The sequence below is a fragment of the Myotis myotis genome, unplaced genomic scaffold (genome assembly GCF_014108235.1).
Source record: "Myotis myotis isolate mMyoMyo1 unplaced genomic scaffold, mMyoMyo1.p scaffold_m19_p_3, whole genome shotgun sequence".
Classification (NCBI taxonomy): domain Eukaryota; kingdom Metazoa; phylum Chordata; class Mammalia; order Chiroptera; family Vespertilionidae; genus Myotis; species Myotis myotis.
In genome coordinates this window covers 199,301,575-199,316,618 of record NW_023416335.1, presented here as the reverse complement: position 1 = coordinate 199,316,618, position 15,044 = coordinate 199,301,575, and the positions used below count along the sequence as shown (strand labels likewise).

General features: G+C 34.9%; 1 protein-coding gene across 2 annotated transcripts in view; it reads left to right on the top strand.

Annotated features, from left to right (window-relative positions):
* The window catches only part of NUP37 (nucleoporin 37), a 43,864-nt gene that overhangs the window by 1,923 nt on the left and 26,897 nt on the right, over positions 1–15,044 (top strand). For both annotated transcript variants that reach the window (XM_036299406.1, XM_036299405.1), the window contains exons 4-6: positions 4,329–4,453; positions 8,314–8,386; positions 10,661–10,755. In XM_036299406.1, the coding sequence (XP_036155299.1) occupies positions 4,329–4,453; positions 8,314–8,386; positions 10,661–10,755 (293 nt within the window). The remainder of the gene's footprint in view (positions 1–4,328; positions 4,454–8,313; positions 8,387–10,660; positions 10,756–15,044) is intronic.

Here is a 15,044-nt window from a genome sequence, read left to right as displayed (position 1 = left end):
GTTCCATACTACCTAATTTCATGCCTCCCTCTTGTCTTGAGAGAAAACTAAGGTGAATCAAACTGGAAGATTTCTCATTCCTATCAGAAAGGCAATCTTATTCTAACACTGGTGAAAAAAACACTATCAATATCATGAATTTGAATTTCAACAAAGCATTTTTCAGAATTGATCATGTTCTTTTGAAAGATGGAAATTTAAGTTGAACGATAGTATTGATTGATGTCATATATCTGTCAAATATTTATGAAGTTCGTATCTGGTGTGGGCACTGGTAATAAGTACATGTTTATAAAAGCAAGGACCCTGCCCTCAAGGAGATGTTTAAATGTAAACTGTAATAAGAAAACTTCTATAAAAGTCCTATTTGTAGACGGGAGAGGGAGCGTGAAAAGTTCTAAGTCTATTCAAAGGGTCATCAGTAATGAATTAAGGCCTCTACTGGGACTTGGATGAGAACACGTGACTCAGGCAAGAGCACGAAACTGAGAAGGATATCTAATGGTTTGGATGGCAGAGTTCATTTAATATGCTGTCTGTGCACATGTACGTCAGACTCTGCTCAGAATCCAAATACTATATAATGTATGTAATTAATGTGTCAAGTTGAACAAGCTAAAATTTAATAAAGATGAATATAAGTCTTAATATGATAGATTACTAGAGCTAAAAGGGAGAATTGTGACTTCCAGTTTTTAATCACCTGGATGTTCACATGAATCAGTGCAATGATTAAACTGCCAAAGAGAGCTAATTCAGTGCTATCCAATAGAAATATAACGTGAGCCACAAATATAAATTTAAATGTTGTAACCACATTATGGAAAGTGTAAAGCAGATGAAATTAATTTTTTACCTAGCATATCCACAATATTTTATGTGCAGCCAATATGAAAAATAATTGAGATATTTTATAGTCTATACTAACTCTGAAATCTAGTGTGGATTTTGCACTTTATAAAGTGTACACGTCTCAGCTTGAACTATACATATATCAAGTGTTTAAAAGCCCCATGTGGCTAGTAGCTGCTATATTGGACTGCACAGCTCTGTATTCTCTATAAAGTGGCAGTAATGTTTATTTCAGTTCTCAGCACTGTGGAGATTTAAAGGAGATAATGTACTTGAAGACAAATTTCAGAGTGGTATTCAAATATTTAAAACTTTGCATGAAAGAGGGATTAGACTCAGAATGGTAAAAGTATTGTGTTATTTGTCAATTCTATTTAAGAGTGATGCCAAATCTTCTCTGCGTCTGTTCCCCTAAGGCAGTGGTTCTCAACCTTGGCTGCACATTAGAATCACCTGGGAATCTTTTTAAAATCCTGATCTCTGGGCCTCATCCTCTGGAAATTCTGTTTCTTTGTTATGGGGTGGGGCCACAACATTAGTAACAAAGAAACAGAATTTCCAGAGGGTGAGGCCCAGACATCAGGATTTTAAAAAGATTCCCAGGTGATTCTAATGTGCAGCCAAGGTTGAGAACCACTGCCCTAAGGGGAAATCAGCCATGGCCAGGAATTAGACTTATTACTCTGTGTGGTTCCAGAAAGCAGAATTTGAAGTCATGAGTAGAATTTACATGTAAAAAGATTTTGGTTTCATGTTAAAGAGAACTCTTCTAATAATTCGATCTGTCCTAAATGGAATAATCTCCCCCGAAGACGTAGCTAGTTCCCTCTCACTGAAAGTGTTCAGAAAAGGGTTGCGCAAACTCTTGTTTTCAGATGATGTACCAGGGATTTAAGCATTCAGTGAAAGAAACAGAGTAGGTGAACTTTACAGTCTCCTCTAACTAAAATTCTATACTTGGCCTTAAATGGGTGTGATAGGAAAGCCTGCCCATTTCAAATCCTTAGAATAGCCCTTTCATCAACCTCATCAACCTGGCTTGGCTCCAACCTCAAATATGCTGGAGCCTTATATAATGATATGTATTATGGCATGTTTTCCACAAAGTATCTTAATTTCCTGCCTATACAATACTGCCTACACCCAAAATAGCATTTGTTTCTGCCTATACCACACACACACCCTAGCCTTTTAGTTGGCTCAATGGCAGACATTGCTGCCAGGAAAAAAAGATTTCACTGGTAATACATAAAGCTCAGACTGTACAGTCCCTGGGATTTCTTTATCCCCATGACCACCAAATAATTCCATATATGCTTTGGATAACAAATTACAAAACCTAATTGTCAGCACTATTGTTACAGTAGCAAAATAACGTCTGTTTTGATGGTAAAAACTTCATTTTTAGAAGATTGATTTGTCGAGTGTAGAAAAATAGATGTAACCCAAACTATGAAATCAGCTATGATTAGGCTTCTAACCTTATTTTAAAATTGCTTAGTGGTTGCTGTCTTGGTATATCTGGCTGTTAGCCATACAGTTATACACACAAATTACGAAGTAATAAAATTTGACAGTGTTTTTCTTTCCTTGATAAATACATTTTTATCCTTTTTTTCGTTTATGGAAAAACTTTTTGCTGTTAACTCTAAATTCATCTGAAATTTAAATTTATTTTCAAGGGACATCTGAATTATGTAGAGAAAGAGATGTGTAATGTATTTGTGAAATGACTTTGTTAAGATCTCAAAGGCTATCCTGAAAAAATCAACACATCACTGGAATTCAATTAAAGTACACATTATACAACTTTGCAGTTAGATTCAGGATGAATGGAATTCTTAGAACAAGTCTTTAGATAATTCCCTTCCATGGAGACACATGTGTCCCATTAAATAATCGAGTTTCACCTGCTCTAGATTTTTTCCTGCTATTTTATAATCCTATAAACTTTTATTAAAAAAAACTAGTCATTTAACATAGAAGATCCCTTTGGAAAATTTTGTCACGAAAATTTTTGCTTTTGCCCTGGCCAGTGTGGCTCGGTTTTACATTGTCCCGTGCACCAAAAGGTTGCTGGTTTAATTCCTGGTCAGGGAACATGCCTGGGTTGTGGGCTTGATCCCTGGTAGGGGGTGGGAAGGAGACAGTCGATCCATCAGTCTCACATCAATGTTTCTCTCCCTCTCTAAAAATCAATAGAAAATATGTATAAAAAGGAGAAGAAAAAAAAAAGAACCATTCTGCTTTTGTCTTCAGACACAGGGTATTGATTTAAATAATAAAACCATGGTTTATTTATTTTTAAAATCAATGTTTTAAGCTTATAAAACGTGTTTTTAAGTATATATTATCAATATATGGTATAGAGAATAATAATAAAATAGACTCCTATATACCTAGCTTAAGAAATGGAATATTAGCAATTCTTTTGAAGCCCCTTGGGTATCCTGCCCTTATTGCCCTTCTCACCCCCAAGAAGTAACCATGTCTGAATCTTTGTGTTTTACAATTCCTTGTTTTTCTCTATAGAGTTACCATAGGTGGTGAAAATCAATATTTTTTTTCATGTTTTAAACTATATCAATGAAATTATTCTGTATTGTGTTCTCCAATTTGTTGCTATTGATAAATGTGTTAGATTCCTCCATATTTTACTTCATTTATTTTCACTGTTGGTTTACTTACAGTTTTTTACTATTGAAAACATTGGAATGTGGGGGGTGGGTTGTCGTCTGTTTTGTTCCCCCCTCCTTTCATTTTTTTTTCTCCTTAAAGTTTATGTTTTACATGCCATTTTTCTTCTTTTAATGGTTACCAAAGACACTTTAACATGCATACTTAAACAAAGTCAAAATTAATATCTTTAACTTTATGAACAAAACAGGGACCTTTGACACATGAACTGTTATCACCCTCCCCCCCAGACTTCTGTTGTCATATTTTAGCTATCATTTTTTTTTAACCCACAAATTTGATGTTGTTTCATGTGGCTAACATTTGTTTAATTTACTCACCTGTTTGCTTCATATTTTTTTTAGTCACTGTTCCTTACATCTGAGGCCTTCCTTGTGGGGTCATTTTTCTTCACTCTGAAGCACATATTCTACTACAGGAAATAGTCTATTAATAAACTTTTTGTAAAGAACCAGGTAGTAAATACTTTAGGCTCTTACAATTAGGTATAGCTCACAGTTCAATGTTTAATATTAGAAGTTGTTTGGGTCTTTAGAAGTTTGGTGATGTTTTGGTGACCAGAAATATGCCATAAGAACTTAACTCTTGTTTATATTAACTAGCTTCTAGAAAAAACTGTTTTTGTTATACATCATTTTGCCCAAAGTCAGGAACCTATCCATTACATTAAGTGAGGACTCACTGTACATAGTCTCCTGGTAAATTCTTTATTATCACAAAATGGAGTATTACAATGTTTGTTCTCATAACTTATTATAACATTGACTGTGTTTCCTTAGGAGGAAGAAGCAGACATTGAAGGCCTTCAGTATAAAACACTACAAACAATTCACCATGGAATCAGAGTTGGTGGCATAGCTTGGAGCCCAGAGACTAGACTTGATTCACTTCCTCCAGTAATCAAGTAAGTTTAAAGTTATTATTAAGTGCAATATTTATTAATGTCCTTTGTGTTAACTGATCTGAAGCCGTTGATCATTAAGGACTTTTTCCCTCTATTTCCATTTTCTCCAGCTCTAGATAGTAGATATTTTAACATTTGCTATTATTTCATAATTTAGGCTTATTGTCTGAATTTGTGGTTTAAATATGTAGTCATAGCAATGATGGCTTGAGTACATGGCTGGGCCGACGACAAAGCTCTCTACCTGAGATTCGTCTGAATCATTTTGTCTTCACAGATTCTTCACGAAGTTTACCACTTATTGAAAGTATAAGTCCGTTAAAAGAACTAAATTTGATTGAGTCATTAATCAACCTTACTGCCCTATACATAACCCAAGGTCACATTTTTATGGTTAACAATACATAAAATTAATCTAATCTTTGCACTTCAGTTTTTGTGAAGGCCTTTGAAAAGAATAATTGCTTTTTGAGAAAAACCATAACACTGCCTGCTAAGACCGTCTTCATAAGGGCCATAATATGTCAGAGTATTTAAGGTTTGTTACAAAACACTAACCTTGCTTCCACAAATACCATGGCTAAAAGATATGTCTTCTTTTAGTAAACAGTATTTAGCCATCCACAAGTTAGCATTTACTGAGCTAACCTAATTTTTTAAAATTAAGGGATAATGTACGTACAGGGAAGCTCTCAACTCTAAAGGGTACAGTTTCATCAGTGTTGACAAATGCAGACACTTGTATAACCCACTCACTTAGCATTTCTGTCACCGTAAAAGATTCTTTATGCTCCTTCCCAGTCAATTCCTGCCCCCTATTCCCTGCCAAAGCAACCATTGATCCGATTTCTATTACCAGAAATTAGTTCTGCCTCTTCTAGAACTTCATATAAATAAAATCATACAGAATATATATTTTTGTGTGTCTGGCTTAATGTTTTTGAGATTCATCTATAGTGTGTATACCAATGATTCTTTTTTATTTTTGAGGAGTATTCCATTACATTGTATAAATATGCTGCAATTTATAAGCATTCTCCTATAAGTGGAAATCAGACAGTTTTCAGTTTTAGCTATTATGACTAAAGCTGCTATGAGCATCTCTGTATACAGATTTATTGTATAAATGGCTTCATAGGGGTAGAATTACTGACTCAGAGGGGAGATGTGTATTTAACATTTTAAGAAAGTACCAGTTTCCATAATGGTTCCATCATTTTTATGTTCCCACCAATAATCTAAGGATGTTCAATTGCTCTACCTACTCTCCAGCATTTATTGTTGGCAATCTTTAATTTTAACATTCTGGTTGCTACCACTATGGCATTGCCTGATGACTAATGATGTTGAGCACTTTTCAGTGTGCATTCTATTTCCTGCCTTCAGAATCTTCACCTACAGCAAGATTGTGAACATGTCCTGTGATTTGTTCTAGAAGCTTTTACAGGTGTTAGCTGCCTGAATTTTGAATAATCTACATAACAGTTCTTGTCAACATACATGTCATTGTTAATAGCCAGCGTGCTGTTCATTTCCTTTTATATTAAAAGGAAATGTTCAGAGCCTGGAGCTAAAAAAAAAGTCAGTCATCAGTCTCTCTGCATTCCGGAGGAGATTTTGAAAGCTATAGAAACCATCTCCTTCTCGTGGTTTTGTTTCGTACCTGCTCTCCTATCCTTTTTTTAATGGATTTGCTGTATTGTTTCATCTTTTTTGTTGTTGTTGCTTTTTTATTAGCTGCCTCAAAGCTACTTTGGATCTGTAGCAATATAAATTATAAATTCAAAATATCAACCAGCCATTAATTTTAAAAACAATATTTTTAGAGCAAGCTGACAGCACAGTTTTGTTTTCAAATAAATTAAGTATTTTTATTATAAAAATAATACACACTTACTATATCAAGTTTAGAATATACAAAAAGTTTTTTAGATGCCAGCTATAAACCTAATACTTTTTCCATTTTTGTTGGTAAATTTATACAATTCTAATTAAACTGTATATATAAGTTTTTATACTTGTTATTTTCCTTTACATTTGTTTCATGGCATTTCACAATATGTAGTCTTTTTTCATGACTAAATAGTAGTCTATCAAGATGACTGAGGTATAACTTTATATTTCTCTTATCATCATTAACTTTTATCCTACAGTTAGAATCTCTTCATAATATTTTATATTTTATCTTTAGCATTTAGTTGCCTTAAATTCTGTTCTCTCTCTCCCTCCATCCCTCTGTTTTCTCTTTTTCCATACCCACTTGATGGAGAATAAACTGTTCATCTTACTTCAGTTCTCTGAGGTTTTCTGGTTTAAAGAATGATATAAATGCCCTAAACATGTTTAAACTAAAGCAGCAAAAATTTAGAGGAAAGTGGAACAACACAAAGTTCACCACGAAGTTTTGTGATTTGTTTATTTTAATTATTCCTTTATTTTTTATTAGGTAAAAATGCTTTGACTTCTATAACTTTTTTGTACACATGTTTTTACTGAAGTTGGCCTCATAGTTATACCTTCCTTACAAACACTTTTGCTTGAGATATTTCTTTTAAAACCTTCTGAAATAGACTTTATCTGTTTTAGAGATGAATTTTGAACAGACATTTCAGTGATTTCTTTATGACGTAGCTATGAGAAAACCTGCTTTAGGAGAGACCCTCACATTAATAATGTTGTAGCAAATTTGTTCTAGAGTTTCCTCTGTGTGGGAAATAAGGAATACCCAAAACAATAATGGGACAGATTCAAACAGGACAATTAGGTAGATTAAGTTTTGTTTTTTAGTTTTTCTTACCTTCTATTTGTATATATGAAATATAGCATCCATTCCCAAAAGAGCTATGTGTAGGGTGGGGCAAATGTAGGTTTATAGTTGTTTGGATGGAAAATAATACAATAATTAATAAATAAAAATACAAGAATAAATTCTATGTTTCCTATCCTCACAACTGTAAACCTACTTTTGTTTCACCTTGCATATCACTGCAGTCCTCTGTGTGCCCCAACCCAATCACTGAGAAGAGATGGTAACAGATGTACCAACACATTAGGAGCCTTGCTTTTATTTTATTTAAATGTTGTTGAATAAGTTTATTAGCTAAGAAAAAAATGCTTAACTTTAACGTAGTCAGAACTAAGGAAATTTAGGTCTGTTTGATACTCATTCACCTAAGACAATTAGAAATAAACTTTTAAAAAATATATAAATATAATTTTTATTTTTCCCCTAGCCATAATCTGACATACTGAGAATCTAATAATTTTAGGGTTGAAGGCAAACTAGTTTAAAAAATAGTTATTGCTTAGATTTTGTATTTTAGTGTACTGTGCATTGATGAACTACTAAAAAAATACCTTAGTGTAGGGTCAGTATAAATAATATTCCAGTTTTTATCTTCTTGCATCTGATTTAATTTATTTAGAGGAATAGAACAAGTGAGAAGGCTTATGGATAACTGAAAAAGCCAGAGACTGATGTTTTTAATCTCTGATATTGACCTAGCTAAAATGAGGATACTTTTTAAATCACATCCTTTTATTCTCTTAAGAAAAAGTTAAAAGTTAAGTTGATATGTTGATTTTTAATAAAATTGAACACTTGTTTTTTAAAAGACAAATCAAGAACATACTAAATGTTGTGTGTTTTCTTAAATTTAAGTACCTTCTGCTTTCGGTAATGGCAATGTAACATTTTTTATAACAAAGTCACAACATACTCCTTCTGCACAAAAAAAAAAAGCATGACTATGAGTTGTGAAAATAGCTTTGGTGACTAGAAGGAATTTGGAAGGTACGGATGAGAACCTTCATTTACAGAGACTAAAAGTGGGTTTGTTTGTTTGTTCTTTTGCTTCCAGATTTTGTACTTCAGCTGCTGATATGAAAATTAGATTGTTTACGTCAGATCTTCAAGATAAAAATGAATACAAGGTATGCTTGACAAGTATAATTTCTAAATTTATAGTTTATTTTAAAACATTATTTCTTGCTTTTTTAAATTAGATTTATCCTAATTTAAGATGATTTTTTATGGTCATCTTTAAAGTATGTGATTTAGGGTCTCGTTTACTCTATTTTAGGCTAAGTATCTAGGTTCTTAGTAAGGATTGCAGAATATTAATCTGATATCACTGATTAAATTAAAATATTAGGTTGGCACAACAAATGAGGGAGAATTCGAAATTCACAGTTGGTATATAGTAGGAGTATAATGGACATGAAGACACATGGAGTCCCAGTAAAACTTCAAAGAAACAGTCATTACAGCATAGTGCAAGGCAGGGTTACAAATTTGTTAAGAGCACAGATACAAGGTCAAACCGCCTGAGTTTGAAGCCCAACTCTACCACTTTAATAACAATGTGACTTTAGTCACTTTCCTAGTCTCTATGTTTATTCCCTTACCTGTAAAATAGGGATAATCATAGCATCTGCTTCATAGAATTATGGGCTAATTCGTATAAAACACTTAGAACACTGCTTTGTACACTGTAAGCCCTATATGTGAGTTTTCTATTGTAAGAAATAGTTCTGTAAAATAAGTCAGACAGAGAAAGACAAATACAGTTGACCCTTGAACCATACAGGTTTGAACAGCATGAATCCACTTACATGTGGCTTTTTTTCAATAAATATCTGTACTATTTTCGATCCATAGTTTGGGGGTGCACTGATGTGGAGGGCAACTGTTTGCATTGACCTATACCATTTTATATAGAGGACTTGAGCATTTTCAGATTTTTGTATCCACAGGGAGTCCTGGAACCAACCCCCAACAGATACTGAGGGTAGTTAAGTTTTGGGGGAGTCAGATTTTTGACTGCTCAAGGGGTTAGCACTCCTAACCTCCACATTGTTCAGGGGTCAATTGTACTGTATGATCTCACTTAAATGTGGAATTTTAAAAAGCTTAACTCATAGAAACAGAGTAGAATGGCAGCTAAAATCACGCTGGGGAGCAGGGGAAATGTGGGCATGATGGCAAAAAGGAACAAACTTCAAATCATAAGATGAATAACTTCTGGGGACTAGAAATCATAAGATGAATAAGTTCTGGGGACTAGTGTATATCATGGTGAGTATAATTAACAATTCTGTGTTAGATACTTGAAAGTTGTTAAGGGTAGATCTTAAACGTTCTCACCAAGAAACAAAAGTGGGCCCTGGCAGGTGTGGCTCAGTTGATTGGAGCATCCTGGCTTTCGGGATCGATCCCTGTCAGGGCACATATGGGAGGCAACCAATCGATGTTTCTCTCTCACATAGATGTTTCTCTCCCTCTCTCTGCCTCTCTTTCTCAAAAATCAATAAAAACATATCTTCAGGTGAGGTGAGGATTAAAAAAAAGTTAATGTACTAGGATTAATAGACATTAAAATTAAATATTAATTTAGTTTGTCTTGTACACTGTGGCATAAGCTTTGAAGAATGTTTAGAGGATTTGAGTTTGTTAAAGTTACACAAAAATATTTAAATCAAAATTTTTTCTTCATGATATATTTCTAAATAGCAGTTCAAAATAGAAGCACTCTATTAAAACTAAGATCAAATTTGAGCTTTTGAAAGAATGGAGGGAGAAAGAACAATAGTCATTAAAATATTGAACCTTGCTGGCTCACATAGTGCTCCACCTTATACCTTCCCCTTTGTTCCTTCTGTAGCCAGAAGCAAATCTGTGGGTTGTTGTGATTGTGGGCTGGTAATACTGCTATCTCCAGTGCTGGGTAGTCACATTGAACAAGTGAATAAAGACCTTAGAATGTGAAGTTCATCCTATGTGTTTATTAGGGAGCAGCAAGTATGAACGGCAGTAGGTATGAAATAAATAGTTGAGGGGGACTCTTAACTCAAGCCCCTAGAAAGTTCCAGCTTTAATTTTTATTTAAACTTTATGTAATAAGTGAGAAAGGAGGTGACATGAGGACAGGTACAATAAAAAAAAAGTGGTGTTTTTGTAAAATATGCATAATAGAAAAGAAAGATTAAGCTAATAGCAGTGTGTTGAATAATCAGCTTCTTTCCAAGAAAAACCTTCAGAAAAGTGGGTGTATAAATCATGCTTTAAAAATAGCAGATTGCTAAGAAATATTTATGGAAAAGAGAAGCATGCAGTGAAAGCTTTTAAGGCAGTGAAGTAAAAATATTAGGTAGGAATAGTGTAGATTTTTTTTCCTGTGTTCTTATTAATTTTTCCCCTTATGTCAGATTTTAGAGGGCCATTCAGATTTCATTAATGGTTTGGTGTTTGACCCCAAAGAAGGCCATGGAATTGCAAGTGTGAGTGATGATCATACCTGCAGGTATGTTGCTTATGGTACAAGCACATTTTAAAAATGTTTACTTTAATAAGAATTACATTTTAAAAATTAGAGAAAATATAACTTCTATAGATACTCCAGATACTTCAATTAAATTGTAAGTATGACACAAATGTGAGTTTCAAAACTGGTGAGTTAAGTTCTCATCCCAGTTTTGGAAACATCCCTTACTGATTTATGGGTGCCTCTCTCCCTCTTATTTTATATCTGAACATTTATGAAATCTAAATATATAGGATCAAATTCTCCAATTATGGGTAAGATCAGTAAGATAATAAAAGGCAGTTGCCATATTGTGACATTATTTCACAGATCCTATCCGGTAAGTCATTGTTTAATAATTGCAAATTTCTGCCGAACCGGTTTGGCTCAGTGGATAGAGCGTTGGCCTGCGGACTGAAGGGTCCCAGGTTCGATTCTGGTCAAGGGCATGTACCTTGGTTGCGGGCACATCCCCAGTAGGGGGCGTGCAGGAGGCAGCTGATCAATCTCTCTCATCGATGTTTCTAGCTCTCTGTCCCTCTCGCTTCTTCTCTGTGAAAAATCAATAAAATATTTAAAAACATAATAATAATAATAATAATAATTTCATTTGCTAAAGCAAGACTCATGGGAAATTAGTGTTTTGACAAATTTGAAAGTCTCTATTTAAGCTTTTCTGTATATATAGCACATTTCAGTGTCACATTCTTCCATCCCACCCCCGTTTGGAACAGACAAGGTAGCTATAGCATTTTAATAATGCCTAAAGCTGGAGAATATCACAAGTAAAAAAACAAGACGAAGAGCCAGAGTAGGAGGTGGAATAAGGCTGTGGAGGCAGGAGTGAAATAAGTGAACCAGTCATGACAGGAGTGCCAATTACTGCTTCTTTCAACAGCACTGTGAGAAAAAGAAAAACACACTGTGCTGCTGTTTTGCATAGTTTTAATTTTTTTTAAAAAATATATTTTATTGATTTTTTACAGAGAGGAAGGGAGAGAGATAGAGAGTTAGAAACATCGATGAGAGAGAAACATCGATCAGCTGCCTCCTGCACATCTCCTACTGGGGATGTGCCCGCAATCCAAGTACGTGCCCTTGACCGGAATCGAACCTGGGACCCCTCAGTCTGCAAGCCGACGCTCTATCCACTGAGCCAAACCGGTTTCGGCATAGTTTTAATTTTTGATCAGGCTGTGACAAAATCAATAGTATTTATAAACACTTGTACACAGACAAAGCTATTAAATATGTGTCCTTTCACATTGGAAGTAAAGCCACTATCTACTTTTTAAATTTTAATCTTTGTAATAGCTCATCTTTTTAAAGTTAGAGTCATAGGCCATTATTCTTTTTGATCTGCCTGTTAAAATTTTCACATCAGAGGTATGAAAGATTTACATGACCCCAAGTATTATAAAACCAAGTTTATATATAGATCTGAGGAGTAAATAGAACTATTTTTAAGATAAAAGTTAAATCACTAGAAATAAGTAGTGACATTTTATTTCTCTAAAACTAGACTTTCCTAATCCCAAGCATTCGGGGTAATGATACCTGAGAAGGGAGAAAATGAGTGTCTTTGCAGGCCAAGGAGTAGCCTCTGAATAGTGAATAAGAGCCAGACAGACCTGGAATTACGTTCAGTGGTCTGTGAATTTTTTTTTTTCTCTTGTAGACTTTTAGATTTTTTTGGACTAGTAAAATTGTCCGAAAATTTTGGGGGACTGACACAGGGTTTCCAACTTTTTATTTTGTTAAGTAATAAGAATTTTAAAGTTCTACTGCCTTCAATTGCCATAATTTTATGAAAGAAAGAACATTATTACTTTAAAAAGGACAAAGGGCTTAACCTCAAAGTGAAGTTAGACTTAATAAATTTAACTTTTTGAAAACTCACTGTGTTGCCCATAATTGTCTTATTTTGCTAGTCTGTGATTTTAGATGTTACTGTTCAGCAAATACTTGCTCCCCTTTCCCCCAACCCTGGGGAAGGAGGAGATTTTTCCCATTCTATTGGGTTTACCCATGCGACTTGTTTAGGCCAATGTAATATTAGCAGGTCTGACACAAGCAGACACTTTAGATGTTTTATTTGGTTTGTCTTGACCTGTCCTCTCTCTCTGCTATAAGATGAACATGTCCTAGATAGCTACTGACCCTAGAAGAGAAACACACGGAGCAGATATGGACCCCTCTGGTATTATGAAATAAAGTTTCCCACAGACCCAGGAGCAAGAAATGTATGCTTGTTTTTGTAAGCCACTAAGATTTGGGGCTTGGTAACATCATTTTGTCTAGCCGGGGAGCTAAATTTAGAATTCATTAACTTAGTTTGCCAACTAGAAGTAAATGACAGTCCTGATTGACTATTAAAGTCAAACTTCTTGGGCCAAAAGGTAAGCAATATAGCTAAGATTTTTAAAAGAAAAAGAAGATTCAAGTAAGTCAAGGAGTTTAAAGTAAGGAAGAGAAGTAAGCATCATACAATCTGACAGAAAGGAAAGAAGGTATTCTGACGGGACAAACTACTATAGAAAATTGTTTCAGTACAACTATGTACATTAACTCAAAGTATAGAATTGCCAAGTTACAAGTAAAGACAGCAGCCAAATGGCAACTGAAATTTGGGCAGAGGAAATAGCCATTTTCATCCCAGGGATCATTCCTATCACTGCACTAAAGTAATGCCTCCTGCCCTTGCCGGCTTCACTCAGTGGTTGGTGCATCAGCCTGCAGATTGCAGGGTCCTGGGTTTGGTTCCAGTCAAGAGCATGTACCTGGATTGCAGGCTTGATCCCTGGCCCCAGTTGGGCACGTTGTGGGATGCAACCAATCAATGTCTCTCTCTCACATTGATGTTTCTCTGTCTCTTCCCCAAAAAATCAATGGAAAAAATATCCTCTGGTGAGGATTAACAAAAAACAACAACAACAAAATAATGTCTCCTACAATCTCAGTCTGCATGTTAATGGAGAAATCCTTACCCAATCATAGTCAGAGCCTGTGTCTTCTTGGAAGTAGTTTTATAGGCAGGTGATACAATGCTTAAAAAAGACATGCTCTGCCGAACCGGTTTGGCTCAGTGGATAGAGCATTGGCCTGTGGACTCAAGGGTCCCGGGTTCGATTCTGGTCAAGGGCATGTACCCTGGTTGCGGGCACATCCCCAGTGGGGGGCGTGCAGGAGGCAGCTGATCGATCTCTCTCATCGATGTTTCTAACTCTCTATCCCTCTCCCTTCTTCTCTGTAAAAAATCAATAAAATATATTTAAAAAAAAAAAAAAGACATGCTAAATAGAATAACTAGACTGAAGGTCAGTAAGGAAGTAGCCACTGTGGTAAACAGTTTGGCAGTTCCTCAAAAACCTAAGCATGTGGCCCACGAATTCCACTCCTAGGTACAGGTGCATACCCAAAAGAATTAAAAACAGATGTTCAAATAAAAACTTGTAAAGGGATGTTTTTAGCAGTACTATTCACAATAGCCAAAAAGTAGAAACACCCCAAATGTCCATCAGTGAATAAATGGATAAACAAAATGTGGTATGTCATTGAAATATTATTCAGCTATGAAAATGATTGAAGAGTATATATATATATATGCGTGTGTGTGTAATATATATGCATATCTATTACAACATGGGTAAAACTTAAAAACATTAAAGTAGCTAGACAGGAAATATCCTATGATTCCATTTATATAAAATTTGCAGAATAGCCCTAACAGGTTTGGCTCAGTGGATAGAGCGTCGGCCTGCGGAATCAAGGGTCCCAGGTTCGATTCCGGTCAAGGGCATGTACCTTGGTTGCGGGCACATCCCCAGTAGGGAGTGTGCAGGAGGCAGCTGATCGATGTTTCTCTCTCATCGATGTTATATATTTAAAAAAAAAAAAATTGCAGAATAAGCAAATCCATAGCGACAAAACAGATAATGGTGCCAGGAACAGCGGGGAGAAGAGAATAGGCATGACTGCTAAGTGGGTACGGTGTTTCCTTTTGGGATAATAAAGATGTTCTGGAACTAAGTGAAGAGCCCCTGAATTACACACTTTAAAATGGTTTAATTGGTAAGGTAAATGAGTAAAATAAGTGAATAAAATTTTTTAAATACTAAGCTATATTATATAAAATATTATAGCCTGGAATAGTACATTATCACATATGTAACATATGAACAGTCCTGCAATATAGATTCTTAACATTTTGTGCTATAAAGAGCAGAATGGATAATTTCTCTCTCTGAATTCGTACCAATTTTAAAAATAATTTTTAAAATACAGAATTT